The sequence below is a fragment of the Glandiceps talaboti genome, chromosome 21, assembly GCF_964340395.1.
Source record: "Glandiceps talaboti chromosome 21, keGlaTala1.1, whole genome shotgun sequence".
NCBI classification, from domain to species: Eukaryota; Metazoa; Hemichordata; class Enteropneusta; family Spengelidae; genus Glandiceps; species Glandiceps talaboti.
In genome coordinates this window covers 9,696,348-9,712,319 of record NC_135569.1, presented here as the reverse complement: position 1 = coordinate 9,712,319, position 15,972 = coordinate 9,696,348, and the positions used below count along the sequence as shown (strand labels likewise).

The following is a 15,972-nucleotide window of genomic DNA, read 5'->3' as shown; positions in this document are numbered from 1 at the left end:
AGAATAGGAACAACAGGGAGTAAAGAAAATGTGTAATAGTGACTAATACGTACAAATATGGTATCATTAATTTGTCATTTCAATAAAATACTGAATCAACACATGATTCCGAGCAATGTTTCGAAAATCTCCACAGAAGAAAAAGTATATAAGGACCAGTACCCAGCTTCCATATGGCAAAGTTCTGAGAGATTGTAAGAACTGTGACTTTTTTAATGAAATTGGTGGCTGAGGTGCATTCTGCCTTTAATATATTATGATATACTCAGAGAGTGTTTCCTTATGGTTTAGAACAATTAAAGTGACATAACCTGAATTTATAAACTCAACTGAAAATACTATATAAAATCTTGATTAAACTGTTCTAGTATAAAATCAATGTCTATGACATAATTGCCGCCTTGTATTGTTAAAACAATTGATTGTATAGTATATATTCCTCGATATTTTTACTAGGTATGAAAAATGATATCATTGTATCATTTATATGTTATATCTTAATACCAGGTTTGAGTTTAGTCAATTGTAAGCGATGGTTAAATATGCTTCAATAAGTACTAGAACACTACGAGTGACTTTTAAATAGCACCGAACAACGAATGTTTTCCCTCGGTACTCCAATTTCCGCTTGCTGTAATAGTGGCACAATTTGCACAGGTGGCGACTGTATTTGAACTTCCGAATTTAGTTCGGATTACCACTGCACAATATTTATTATTATTATAATATATAAATGCAATATTCATTCCAATTGCTTTCCATGGCAAATCTAGCACGAGTAAACCAATTTTTATTTAATATTGGTGATTTACTCTGGAAATTACATTGACAAGAGAGTTTTATGTTGCGAACCATCACTTATCCCGTTACCCCTGCCATATATATAGCTCTTCCAAATTTACGTCGACTGCCAGCCTTTGATCAGCTGTTGGTTGTGTTAGGGTTTAGTTGTGTAACTTTCTGCAGAAAGGACGCCAGTGTTCTCTGTGTACCTATTGAAAAGCTCATAAATAAACCTTCCAACCCAATATTGTTGCGTCACTATATAACCATCAGCGACGTCAGTGACAATAGACCTGCGCCTAGATGGCGTGATTTTAACAAAAACCTACTACATTGTGCAAATCCGACGTGTATAGGCATTATAGTGTGGTGTCGCAAAAGGATAAGTAATTATGTTGTACTGTCCTATATATGTAAAATTGATTTTGTCGCATGGGTCCCTTGTCTATTTTTAAATATCTATTATTGATCTTACATCTATTAAAGATTTAAATCTATGATAAACATTATCGCTATGTCTAGAAAGTGCGTAGCAAATTCGTCGAATTTACCGATAACAGTTCCCAATGAAGAACGTTTTTTTGAAAACCGAAGTTGACAGGCAGATCATGTAGGGCTGATTACATATGCTAATTAGCATGATACATATTCAATTTTTATGCAAATAAAGAGTACAAGTGCAAACGAGGCCGAGGAAACACTCACTGCATACCCTGCTGCATACTGAGACGACTGGAAGAAGTTGTTATCGTTAAACTTTAACCATGGATCCACTATGGGGATATTTTTCTGCTGTCGCTGGAGCGGTAAGTAAAATGACATCCCCGTGTACACATCACAGCTCATGCCACAGCGTATTATTGCAGGGCCCGCGCGGAAGCTGCCTCGCTAGCGATATACGCGATAGCGGGTGAGCATCTACGAAGCAAGGGTGTTGTCGCGAGACTGTGTACAAAACTTCCGGGTCGTCCAGTCCAATGCCGTAGTGTAGTCACGTCGCGAAGTCTGTGTCCCGATACATGTATCGCACGGTCTGTATCACGTCGTCCCTCCATAGAGATAATTTTCCATTGAGTGACGTGTTACGAGCCACTCGCTTGCCCTGTCCGAATTCGTTAGAACTGTTGACTCAATGGATCTAGACGGTGTGTTAAAAATATAATTATAATCACAGACGAATAGAACGCATATTTTTTAAGTGTTTGTATAACATTTGACATTTATATTTTGATGTAACATATGACATTTTGTCTGGACGCCATTTTTTAGAGCGTTCACCATTGACCCTGAGGTCAGTGACCCCAATTAATTAATCCCAATATTCGGACTGGTGATATTAAAGTGGACGTATGCCTGTATGTATAATAGTATATTTTAATTTGACAGAAATGGTCAAACATTGCACACAAGACAGATAAACAGTAAATATCATAACCAATTATTAAATATAATAATACAATATTCAAAATGTTATAGTTGTAAACATTTCTGTAATAAACTCACACTAGTCTAGTTCCTGACGACCGTATTCTAATTTTACACTATGTTATCTTCACACATGTCTAGTCAATGTCGTTATTCTAGGCGTTTAATGTGGTTTGACCGGAGTGCAAAGGGCGGGGCATGTAATTAGTAATCCATCACAAATTGACCGGCTGTTGTCATCAATCTTTAATGTTCATTGTACAGCTGGACTGATATGAATATGCAAATGTCCAACCGAACTCCACTTCAAGTCTGCTTGAAGATAACTAGTGTAAAATTGGAATATGGTCTTCAGGAACTAGACTAACTCTCACAAGCTGTTAACAGTAAACCCATCACCGGTTTTTGAACTGGCATTCTTTTTATAACGATATTAAATTCATATCCAGGGCTTGAGATTGGAAGAACAGTTTTATGTTGTCTTCTTAAGTTGATATGTCAGTTTCCACATCCACTATTTCATGCAAGACTTCACAATTTTCGCGATTTTATTATTTTTTTCTCAAATATGTAAAAAGAAATTGGGGGTTGGCAGTGAAAAACTAGCTGGGGTTGGGTCAGTCGGGTAACTGGAACCACACCATTTTTTTCATTAGGCATAGTGCACAGTCTTATCTATGGAGGTATATTTATCGTGTATCTTACTTTTTGAATGGATAAATCATATATGGAGAGTGTGCTTGTGTAGCGCAGTGCAATGCGTAATTACAAATTTTCTCTGGAACCAGAAAGATACTTGCTTTCAATCAAATATCGAGCATATGCAAATGCTTGCTAGGTTTTATTGTTCTTCACATTGTCTGCACACATAGACAGACAGACAATACATGACATTGAAAGAAACCAGAGAAGATGTTTATTGTGAGACTCAAATGAAGTTGAAGCTATTATTTTTTATGTTTATTTTTCAATAACCATAGGGAAAAATATATCTCTAGATTTTACTGTGATCCTCCGTCTGTACAGAACTTTGTCGATTTACTTTCTTCTAACAATGTCCTCTAACAATGTCCTCTAACAATGTCCTCTAACAACGTAGAGACACTATAACATCTCACAGTGGATCTATTTCATGCCATTTGACTATGAAAAGAAGTTACCAGTGTTATGTAAGACTGACTAACAGTTTCATTGCCCTTTATAGTACTACTTGATCTATTATATCTTTGGGTCCGGATGGCCTCCAAATACGGAATAAATAAACCTACTATCTTAATGCAGAACTGAAAATTAGAAAGTTGAATGCCCAACATGACAAAAAAGAGAAGTGGATAATAGGAATGAGTGAAACAGTTCAAATCAATAAATTCAGTCCTGATGTTTTGAATCAATATGCTTCCTCATAGGATATCAAGGCAAGATATAGTAGGTCATCACCTGACTGGATATTTGATTTATTGATTTGATTTATTGATTTCACCAGGAAAAAAAAGATACATAACAAATAAATTAACAAAATATATAAATTAAATTAAGTCAAAGAATATTGAATCAAATACATCAGTAATTACATGGACCTGGTGGAGGTCGTAGAAATAGTTCTACAGAACTAGTCTAGCCCACAACCCTTACAGAAAGAGTTAAGTTGAAAATACTGGGTGAAACTCGGGTAGCGGAAAAATAAACAAAATGTGATAAGAATAATTTTCAAAATATTGCTTTGTATGAACGAATGAATAGGATTTACAACAACAACAACAACAACAACAACAACAAAAACAGCAAGATAAACATACATACATACATACATACATACATACATACATACATACATACATACATACATACATACATTGAAGTACCTATTACTTAGTCTATCAGCTAGCCCTTGGATGTTCTTCCGATAAAATACGACACACAGCCGAACAACGCTATTGAGGATGGAACATCCGAGGTCTAGCTAATGTCATCAGGATATAAATAACTGCCAATCAGAGAACCGTATTAGCGACCAGCACAAACAGAGGACAATAGCTAAATTTTCATGCACATTCATCTTAAGGAGGGGCTTGTAAAAATAACCACCAATGCGTTAACTAAAATGTGTGAATGACAACGTCTACACACTCATCAAACACAATTACCATAAACTGATAAGACATAGTAATGACGTAATTGTGTTTGTCAACACCTGCATGCAGAGATTGAATATATTAAAGTATATATATGCATATATGGCCCAACCCACCGCTTATCGTAATCTCAATGGAATGTCCGGTCTGAAAATGACATTCGCTAGACTGTTTGGGCAAGCCCTCACATGCGAACTTCGTTCGCTTATACTTATAGCATCGAAAGAAAGCCCAAACATCTAGCAGCAAGACTACCTATTATTAAGTACTTATATCTACAAGGCAGCATAGTATGTACAAACAGAACCAGTTATAGACAAATTAATTGGATTACTAGCATTTGGCACCAGCATGCTAAAAGCAGGAGACATCTGGTTTGATAGGAATGGTTTTTACAGTTCTAAGCCTCTTGAAATAGCAGTTAGATTTAGAATGTTATGCAATAGAACGATTACTGCAAGTTCTTAGATCTGAGTTCTTAAGGACTAAAAAAGAGGAAGTCTGTGTGTGTTGTTTAATCAAAATAGGAATCTGTTCAATTATTCATTGTAATCGATGAATATATGAATGGGACAAATATAAAAAGGAATAGTTCATGATATGGTAATTCACACACAACCACGTTGGCAAGACTAATACATGTACCTACCGTCAATAAGATGAATTAAAAGGGGTGGCGCCAAAGAACTGAAGCTTTCGGGGGAGTTTAGGAAGTGTGAGGGACTGATGTGCTGTTAAAGGTCCATGCAAGGGGTATTGTCAAAATTCTTCATTGTGGAAAAAAATGCTACAGAACGTACTTTTCATAATTGACATTATTTCCAGCTAAGCTTACCTTTTGTGTATTTTGATATTTACTGGGTCATTGTATCATTATTTTGATATCATTCTTGAATTTTTTAACCCTTTTACAAAAATGCTCACATCCCTCAACAATTCATAGTGATAAGGCCAAAAAAATATAGTTTCTGGTTAGCACGCACATCACTTAAATACCCCACGTCAGTCTGTGTGTGCGTGTGTGTGTGTGTGTGTGTGTGTGTGTGTGTGTGTGTGTGTGTGTGTGTGTGTGTGTTTGTCCAGCCCATGCAGTCTACAGATCCATGGGGAAACACAAAAATAACCCTCCCTACTTCAGTGAAGACAACTGTAGAGCCAATCATGAACAAGCAAATGACATCTGCCCCACATACATGTACACACTTGCTCTAAAGTACTAAATAAAAAGAACAGTAACTGCCATAAATAGTAGACTGAGTGATAGGTTGTTGAGAATTGAAAAAAAAAATCGTGTCGTCGCACCATTTTAGACAAACTGTCCTGACCAGAAACAATTCTTTTTTCTTTTTTTTGAGACCAAGGACCTTTAATTACTCTGATTTTCCTTGGCCAAATGAAGACATATAGTTGGAATATCTACTTACCATGATGTATGGAATGTGTTTTCATGTGTATTGTTCAATAAATACTGTATATTCTGTGTTGATACAGGATGGTCAAATAGATGCCAAGGAGCTACAAAACTGTCTTACCCAGTCAGGAATCGCTGGAACTTATCAACGTAAGTATGAAAAGTGTTTGTATATATTGCATTTCTAGAGTCGTCTCAAGTTTATACAATAATATGAAAAGCCATATTCCAGTTTGAAGTTCCAGCCATTTCTCAGATAAGGAGTCATCAATTAAATGCTTTGTTTGCCGTCCTTGAATTTCCCTAAAACCTACCAGGCAGACAGACAAAAAAACCAAACACAGACAAAAAACACAACGGCGAGCATCTCATGTAAAATTAACTTTTCTGTTGATTAATCTACATAACTACACTGGTGAAATATAAATGTCGATTGTCCAAAGTTTGAAAGCCTTAAACAACTATTTAGGTGTGTGTAGTTATTCTGAAGGTATTTGGACGGTCTTTCCGTTTAGAATTGTATAAAATATAGCCTTGTGTGGACATTTTAAGCAAAACAAAATGTTTTTTTTTGCTAACTCTGCCAACAAACCTACTCGCACGTGGACGACAAACAAATGATTTAATTGAGGGCCCCTAAGCATAACTTAAAGAGGATTACCAGATTTGGCTGAGGGCTAAAATCTTTGTTGGTTGCATCAAGCAGTGAATGATATGTTTGTGAAAGAACTTTGTGTTTTCTTAACCCCTTCAATACTGAAAACATTCCCGCCAAAATTGCTTGGACAAAATTCTTGTTTTATGTAAGTTTTTGGCATATATCAACTTCATTTTAGACTGGAATTAAAGAAATGTTACTTCCTAATAAAGTAATATTATTGTAATTATGAAAATATTCATATAAATTGGGTCCCCATATTATTTAAAACTCGTCTCTAGTCATGAAAGGGTTAAAAGACATTACAGAAGTGATTATGCATGCTGTCATTACTTGTAGTTGCTTACAAAATACAACTGCCAACATCAGAGCGTGGACGAACAGAAGTTGTTACAAACAGGGAAAGTAAAATGAATTTGATCAATAACACTTGGCTCAGCATGTTGGAACAGCTGAAGTTTGTATTACATTTCATGGTTTGAGAAGAACAGATGTATGGCCACTTTATGTGCGCATGAAATGTCAGGGGAGCTGGAAATTTGTTTGTGAACTGTGAACTATTATGTGAAGTGTCATAAAACTGTTCTTATCAAATGATGGAATGTAATAAAAGTCTCTGTACTTCGAACATGCTGTGCCTAATGTTATTAAACCAATTCAATTGTTTACTTTCCCTGTTTGTAACAGGTTCCATTTGTCCATGGTCTGATGTCAGCAGTTGTAGTATTGTGGAATTATAACATATAGAATGAGTATTATTATTAACTTCATGTCTGCTCTCTTTGTGTTATGATATATTCACTAATCCGGCCCTCACTTCCTGCCACCAAATGACTTGCAAACAGCACACCTAGTGGCCAAATTAAGACATCTTTTATCTTTCCTCTAACCATGATATGGCATATTGATATGATATGTTTGATATATTCAGAATTTTCTGTCTTTTTGTGGTTTCAGAATTCAGTCTGGAAACGAGCCGTATTATGATAACGATGCTGGACGTATCCTTATATTATGAAAAAAATCCCCAAAAAAACCTTACAGCAAACTAGCAATTAAGTGGAAATTCAAACAGAAACCACAATGACACCATTTATTGCCATTAGAGGCAGAGCAGAATTGGTAATGAATATTTTGCCCCAAGGGGTGAGCCTGGAGGTTGAGGGGAGGGGGGGGGGGGGGGGAGGTATGGGAATGAATTCCTTTATGCTCTCCATTCATCTGTCCTTGTACCAATAAATGCCTGTTTACACTTACCTCTGGTGTGTACAATCCTTTCCCTTTGAAATCTATATATTATTTCATCTTTTAAACTTGGTACAAAGATGAAATAATATGTTCTGTCACTCATTTTTGTGACTTTATCAAATTTAAACCAAGTGAAGGCCATATTTGTCTCAAATCTGCATATATGATACCAAATACAGGGCATACATATATTATTGCTGCTCTCACTCACTTTTGGCTTAACCATACTTATACCATACACGGGCCAAGTTGAACAAAATATATGGAATATATACACTGGTTGTTCTACGTCACGACAACATGTGTCTATGTTATGACAATGTGTGTCTATGTCACTGGTTCTGCTGTGTTCAAAATATGCGTCAAAACGTTCAAAATTGCCATTACTTTCCCTGATTTTTCTTTGATATTACTGGCTCTAGTATAATGAGTAATATTCTGCAATACTTTTCTCAGAAAATACTCATGACCTAAGGGTTGTCACTACTCGTCTAGCAACTCATAGTGACAAAGACCACTTTAGGTCACTCTTATTTTCCTTGGCTGAACGAAGAAAAATATTGGGGAATAACATCTAATTAAACTCATCTTTGATGTACATTGTGGGGGAGAGGAAATACAATGGGTTCTCATAGTACTATGTAAACTTTTGCAGAAGTGATTATACATTGTAGCTTGTTCAGCAATACATCTACATGTACACACATACTCTTAGATCTTATACCCCAATATTTTTCTTCGTTCAGCCAAGGAAAATACAAGTGACCTAAGGGGCTTTGTCATTACTTGTCTGTCAACTCATAGTGACAACCCTTAGGTTAAGAATATTTTCCTGCTGAATGAAGAAAATATTGGATAATAACATAAGTATACCAGCGCAGTAATATCAAAGAAATATCGGGGAAAGTAATGGTATTTGGACATTTGGTTTATATTTCGAACACAGCAGAGCTAGTGACGTAGACAAGCGTTGTTGTGACGGAGAACGACCAGAGTAATTATTCCATGGAGAATATATTGTTCATGTTTCAAAAATCAATAGGACAGTTCAATATAGTTACTTTGGAATGGTAAATTGGAAATGAATGTGACATTTTGATCCGTCTACTAAGGACTGTGATCATTTGTTCTAAATGGCTCATGTATTGTATAAAATGTGTTACGTTGATAAATTGCATTTTGTTATAACCTGTTGTGACTCTCTTAACGTGGTAATGTCACTAGCGTGATTACAGTGGAAAGATGGGATTCAATGAATTTAAAGAACTGTGGGGTGCTTTGAACCAGTGGAAGACAACATTCATGCAGTTTGACAGGGATTGTTCTGGTACTGTAGAACCGCATGAACTTCATCAGGCATTAACTACCTTTGGTAAGTGTATGAACAATTTGTATACATGTACAAATATCAATTGTTTGTAACACTAGGTAAAACTGTATTAATATTCAGAACTTAAAGTCGCCATTTGGATGATGATTCAGATATTTATATGTATATATAATTTAAAAATAATTTTATGATGGCTTCCTACTTGAAATATCAATATGAAACAACATATGCCATGTCTGTGTTTGTAACTCAATACCTTGCAAGTAAGTAATAACTGGTTTGTTTTTGTAAGTACAATAACAAAGATTTCAGAATTTATTTATTTATTATTTTTTTTAGCTTTTTGCAATGTATTCAGTTACAAACACAGACCTGGTATATGTAACACCATTGCCTAGTACAAGATGACAAACACAGACCTGGTATGTGTAACACCATTGCCTAGCTAGTACAAAATGACAAACACAGACCTGGTATATGTAACACCATTACCTAGTACAAGATGACAAACACAGACCTGGTATATGTAACACCATTACCTAGCTAGTACAAAATGACAAACACAGACCTGGTATATGTAACACCATTGCCTAGCTAGTACAAAATGACAAACACAGACCTGGTATATGTAACACCATTACCTAGCTAGTACAAAATGACAAACACAGACCTGGCATATGTAACACCATTACCTAGCTAGTACAAGATGACAAACACAGACCTGGTATATGTAACACCATTACCTAGCTAGTACAAAATGACAAACACAGACCTGGTATATGTAACACCATTACCTAGCTAGTACAAAATGACAAACACAGACCTGGTATATGTAACACCATTACCTAGCTAGTACAAAATGACAAACACAGACCTGGTATATGTAACACCATTACCTAGCTAGTACAAAATGACAAACACAGACCTGGTATATGTAACACCATTACCTAGTACAAGATGACAAACACAGACCTGGTATATGTAACACCATTACCTAGCTAGTACAAAATGACAAACACAGACCTGGTATATGTAACACCATTACCTAGTACAAGATGACAAACACAGACCTGGTATATGTAACACCATTACCTAGCTAGTACAAAATGACAAACACAGACCTGGTATATGTAACACCATTACCTAGTACAAGATGACAAACACAGACCTGGTATATGTAACACCATTACCTAGCTAGTACAAAATGACAAACACAGACCTGGCATATGTAACACCATTACCTAGCTAGTACAAAATGACAGAGCAACAAAAATATTAGCCTAGAGACTTCTCTTCATGTTTAACCCTCATAAGAATCTTAATTAAGAACCTCTCTACAACACGCCAAGGCTTCTGCCCTTGGAAGCACCAAAGTATATTATGAATTTGAAATTATTACTAAGGCTCTGCTAAATGTAATTGAATCTTCAGGCACTTGTGATTGGCTACTCCACCAAATTAATATCACATGGACCCAGGGGATGTGATTACATTCTAGAATTACAATTAAGATCCTCTGAGACTCAGCAGCGCTGGTCCTAATTTCTAATTCACGAAATATTTCTGTGCTTCCAAGAGCACAATGATTTGGTGTAGAGGGCTTTTTGAGATAGTAACCAAGACAAGTCTCTTGGGGTAAGAAAATGTTTGCACAACCACAACCACAACCACAACCAAAACCACAATGATATTGTTTTGGTATTTTAGTGCCTATTTGTTTATGGCTCATTATTTGTGCATGATTTCAGGAGTGTAAAATGACTGAAGCAACAACCTGTGATAATCTTATGTTAACAAATTTTAGCATTGAATTTCCTTCTTGACTCTACTATTTCAGGGTACAATCTCAGTCCAGCTGCACTCAATATTATAGTGAAGAGATTTTCTCAAGACGGAAGAGTAACTTTCGATGATTTTGTTGCCGTATGTGTCAAGTTGAGGTCTCTGACAGGTTAGTTCGTCTTTTTTTTCTATTTACCACTAGCATAGTTCTATGCTTGAAGTTGATTTGGGCTAATACCCACAACACTAACAGATTTGTAAGCACAACTGAAAGTCATTCACTAGACAGTGTGTGTGTGTGTGTGTGTGTGTGTGTGTGTGTGTGTGTGTGTGTGTGTGTGTGTGTGTGTGTGTGTGTGTGTGTGTGTGTGTGTGTGTGTGTGTGTGTGTGTGTGTGTGTGTGTGTGTGTGTGTGTGTGTGTGTAATAATGTGTGTCAGTAAACGACTTAAAAGTGGAGTCATGATAGTTGAATAGTTAGAGTGGTTGGCTTGTAATCTGTACATTACTGTTTGTGGAGTCATGATGGTTGAATGGTTAGCGTGGCCAGCTTGGAATCTGCAGATTGCAGGTTCGAGCCCCATTGCTGCCTTTTGTTTCTGAGTGGTTGGGCAAGATTTGAGCCTCAGTTAACTCAGCTGTATGATTGGGGACCTGGTTGGATAGAGGTTACAATGTGAATGCTTATTATCGTTTGCTAAGATGGTTTGGATTATTCTACCATCTTTATAGACTTGTTAATGACATTTGATTTAATTTTGTTGGGTTTAATGTCTTTTCCAGATCAGTTCCGTCGAAGAGATACAGCTCAAAATGGAATGGCAAATTTCCAATATGATGATGTAAGTTACAAAACATAGATCATTTAAACACCCAAACATATGTGTGTATGTATTTGCCTAAATGCATGTTTACATACACACACACACACACACACACACACACACACACACACACACACACACACACACAGACAGACAGACAGACAGACAGACAGACAGACAGACATACATACATACATACATACATACATACATACATACATACATACATACATACATACATACATACATACATACATACATACATACACACACATACATACACACACACACACACCATAGAAGAAGTGGGATATGTCTAATTATAATATAATAATCCCCTGTGTACTTTCTTATATGAAATCACTACAGTGACATAATATTTTCTGTAAAATTAAAATACCATATTTCAATATTTTTCTATGATCAAGTTGTTCCTTAAATATGGTTAATCTTATACACTACAGTTTACTATGTCCCTTTCCTTCAGTCTGTGAATCCACCTTTCCCTTACCATACAGTAATTTTCTCCCCATTTATTCCTGCGCCTTGAGCTCTACTTGCAGAGATTAGGCGCGCTGTAAATCTTCTTTATTCACATTATTATTGTTGTTATTTTGTTGTCTTACTTACAATAGATTATAAAATTGTTTTATTTCCTTCTCTTACAGTTCATTCAAGTCGTCATGTACGCCTGAGAGGTCAATCTATAAGTTATACATCATTTCAATAGTTAATTTCTGTTTTCATTTAACGTAGCAGCTATTATTATTTATTTTTTTTATTATGTGGTACAAATAGACATTAATTATAGAGCAATTTACTGTCAAACCAGAAAGACTATAGAGTTTCAATAAGCCATTTTTTGTGTCGCGGCAGATCTCACGAGATCCCACGTGAGCCATTTTGTCCATAGCAACCAGGTGAGGGTGGTCAAGCTGAAAGTGTTAAACTCTTAGTAACACTATTGTACTCAATGTCATCATACATGGCCACAGTGAAAGGCTTGACTGTGATCTCGTGTTTGACAACCGTTGTCATATTTGCATATTATGTGATATCTGCAACAAGACGTAAAATCCCTTATTATATAGGTACCACGATGTTTTTTATGTTTCACACAATGTCTTTCAATGCTTAAAAAATGATTATCATATCCCGAAAAAGTTTTTCAGATCTCATAAAATAATGTCTTTGACTAGCGAGAATAGCAAACCAACTATCGGCAAGGTCATGAGGGGATTGGCCGGCACAAACCATGTATCAAGGCTAATCCCCTGAACGCGGAAAAATTCTGTGTTACCGAATTAATGGCTTAATGACTACCCAAAGAGTAAATAAACTACCGATCAAGTGGAACAAAAGATCACATGTTTATGGGATTAAAACCTTGGGGTTTAACTAAAGAGCAAATAGTGATATTTTCAGAGCAATAACCAATTGACAGTCAGTTCACACCTCAAGTAAGGTATCTTTTCATATGGAAATTATTTCCAACCTACAGCATTTGTGCTGGGGAATCTTGGCATGTGAACACAAACTAAAACTATTTTCGTGGCATGTTGATATAAACTATCGTTGACAGTAGGCATAGATGTCATTATGTACACAGTACTTGATAGGAAGATTTCCTCAAATGACATCCCATACAGTAATTATACAAACTCTCTACATATTACCTAGTCTAGCTGCTAGACCTCGGATGTTCTTCCGATACAATACAACACACGACTGAACATCGCTATCGAGGATGGAACATCCAAGACACCACAAGACCTCCTTGTGTAATCTCAGCACTGCATTTAACAAGAATAGTTTTAGGTTATGTCTATCTTTAATAGTTTGTTTCCATGGTAATACTTTATCTTGTTTAGGACATAACATTTAAGTTGGCAAAATATTCAATTGTACTTTTTATAATATGGGTTATATGGTTATTATTTCTATACTACCCTTTAGATAATAATAAATATCACTCTGATAAATCATTGCAAATATATAGTCTGTCTTTTCTACCCAATTACTACATCAATGCCTGATAACTTTACGGATATTGGTGGTAGAGCTGTGACTTTTTCCTTAATGTGTCATTCAGTGCATATTTCAAACTGACCTCTCAAAGTTGATGTACGTCAGTTGCGCTGTGTAATCGATGGGTCCAAATTTTAATATCACAGTGTTTTTGTGTATCTAGCCAGCTTGGTAGCTTATATATAAAACACTTCGATCTAATTTTGTCATATTTGACATGTATGTTAAAGTTGCCATGACCCAATCATGTAACTTCGTAACTTAACCCTTTCATTCCTAGAGACGACATTGGCATAAATAGAAACTTGATTGTAAGAACATTTTCTAAAATTTAAGAATATTACTTCATTGGGAAGTAATATTTCTTGAATTCTAGTTGATCTTTTTCCAAAAATTACAGAGAAACAAGATTTTTTGTTCAAAAATTTTGGCGGGAAAGTTTCTAGTCCTGAAAGGGTTAATGACTTACAAAAGTGATTTAGACTAAACTTCATTACCAGGAGCATCCTTATCAACCTTCCCTTTGCAGAAATGGATGAGAAGAGTGTCCACAACTGCCTATCTTTCAGTTTGGTGAAATTTGGGGTGATGAGAGTGCCCACACAACAGCTGATGTTTTGGTTTGCGGAAAGGAGCCCAAGTGCCCACAACACCTTATCTTTCGGTTTGTTGAATAGGGTGATGGCAGTGCCCTCAACGGTTGATCTTTCTGTTTGTGAAAAAGGGTTAGAAGAGCGCCCACAACGGGTGATCTTTCAATCTATTATCTAATATGTTGTTCAGTGCTGATATAAATAAAGTCTGTTATTGTTTGCACAGGAAGTAATTGGGTAATCACAAATAAGCACTTGTAATCAAAAGTAAACAAACTACCTATGTATGGTGATATTTCACTGTATGGGTTTCGACATGACAAGTGTTTGTGCACCCAGAACACGTGGGCTCTCCCCCCCCCCCCCTCCACAAAGTGAAAGATCAACCAATGTAGGCGCTCTTCTCACTCCGTTTCACAAGCCGAAAGATCTGTCATTGTGGGCGCTCTTATGTTTTCCGCTTCTTCCCAAGGAAGAGTTATATTCAGGGGTTGACAACTGAAAACCATTACTAACATTCAAAGTTGTCAAACCCTGAATATGACTCTTCCTTGGGAAGAAGTGGAAAACACCGTTCGAATAACTTAACTGTGAGTTTGTACAAAGTTTTTTATATGCTCAATTATCCATTCAATGATCCACTCTGCTGTCGTTGGGACATTGTTGGTCGGAGTGAAACATAACGGTCTCGCTTCGTAGTGTATTGCACAAGGGAAACGGAGTAGCCTAGATCCACCTCTTAATCTACCGATCTGCTATGGATCGTTTTAAAATATTCACGATCTCTTCAGCATATTCTTGAGCCTTTTCTTTTTCTGTTACATGAGGAAAGTAGACAAGACTCCATTGTAATTGACCGTGAATCGTAGCAATATAATGACAGAATGTCGGTCCCATAATGGCATTCTCACAAGCACAGTCGCGACGTACAAGTTCAAATATTCTCCTTTCTTGTTTTGTAAGAAATTCTACATTTCCCAAATTTGACATAAAGAACACCACGTCTTGTCGGTACCCATCTTCAGAATTTTCAAGGAATGGTTTCAGATATTCCTCCATCCCAATCTTATGAGTTTTCATATAATTATAAAGTTTCAGTAACAGTTGTGGTGTGTCTTCATCAATGACAGTTTTACTTTTCTTTGTCAAGTTTGATGCAAATCCCCAAAAATTTTCAACTCGGTCAGCAAATTCAGTAACTACTACTGGCATCTCAATATCTGGTGCATAATTTGCAAACGATTCTGTAGCATTAAGTGGAGGGTTGCAGAACCTTCTCATGTTCACAGCAAAACTAGTCAAGATTTCCTGATCTTTCCTGATTTCTCCGTTCTGCATAATCTTACATATTGCCGCAGAAGCAGCTGCCATGAGGGCGCCATTCACTGTCGTCCCACTTTGCCGACAAACCTTCCGTAACCGTTCAGTTTCATGTACTTCAAACTGTATTGGTATAAAGTTTGTACTCATATTGACCGTAGGATTCCGATTAACTTCAGCTCCAAATTTTACGACGTAGGGATTTCGGGGGAAACCCATTTCTGCTTCTTGTTTGAAAGAAGCAATCTCAAATTCTGTCGGTGGTGGTAGTCTTAAAGATTTCTCAACTGGGGGTGATAGAGGAAGGCTTTCGGGGAAGGTTTCAGTACCAACGTATACTGATGCCATGTTTGTCAACAGTTTATCTACAAATCTCATTACACAATTCCCATCAATAATACCCTGGAAAAATGTACAGATAATTCGTATAGTATGCCGA

At 36.4% G+C, this 15,972-nt stretch overlaps 1 protein-coding gene across 1 annotated transcript; it reads left to right on the top strand.

Moving 5' to 3' along the window:
• Nucleotides 1-1,460: 1,460 nt before the first annotated feature.
• On the top strand, nt 1,461-13,518 carry LOC144451163 (sorcin-like). The gene is made up of 7 exons (XM_078141949.1): nt 1,461-1,589; nt 5,832-5,901; nt 7,367-7,410; nt 8,882-9,029; nt 10,825-10,938; nt 11,552-11,610; nt 12,261-13,518. Exons 1-7 carry the CDS (start codon nt 1,548-1,550, stop codon nt 12,285-12,287), a joined length of 504 nt encoding a protein of 167 aa, XP_077998075.1. The 5' UTR covers nt 1,461-1,547; the 3' UTR covers nt 12,288-13,518.
• The last annotated feature ends 2,454 nt before the right edge of the window (nt 13,519-15,972 follow it).

What these genes read in the sequence shown, in the direction of transcription:
- LOC144451163 (XM_078141949.1), top strand. Translation starts at nt 1,548, where the DNA reads ATGGATCCACTATGGGGATATTTTTCTGCTGTCGCTGGAGCG. An exon ending in CAAGTTGAGGTCTCTGACAG is followed by an intron (nt 10,939 to 11,551) that starts GTTAGTTCGTCT and finishes TGTCTTTTCCAG; the next exon opens with ATCAGTTCCGTCGAAGAGAT. An exon ending in CAAATTTCCAATATGATGAT is followed by an intron (nt 11,611 to 12,260) that starts GTAAGTTACAAA and finishes CTTCTCTTACAG; the next exon opens with TTCATTCAAGTCGTCATGTA.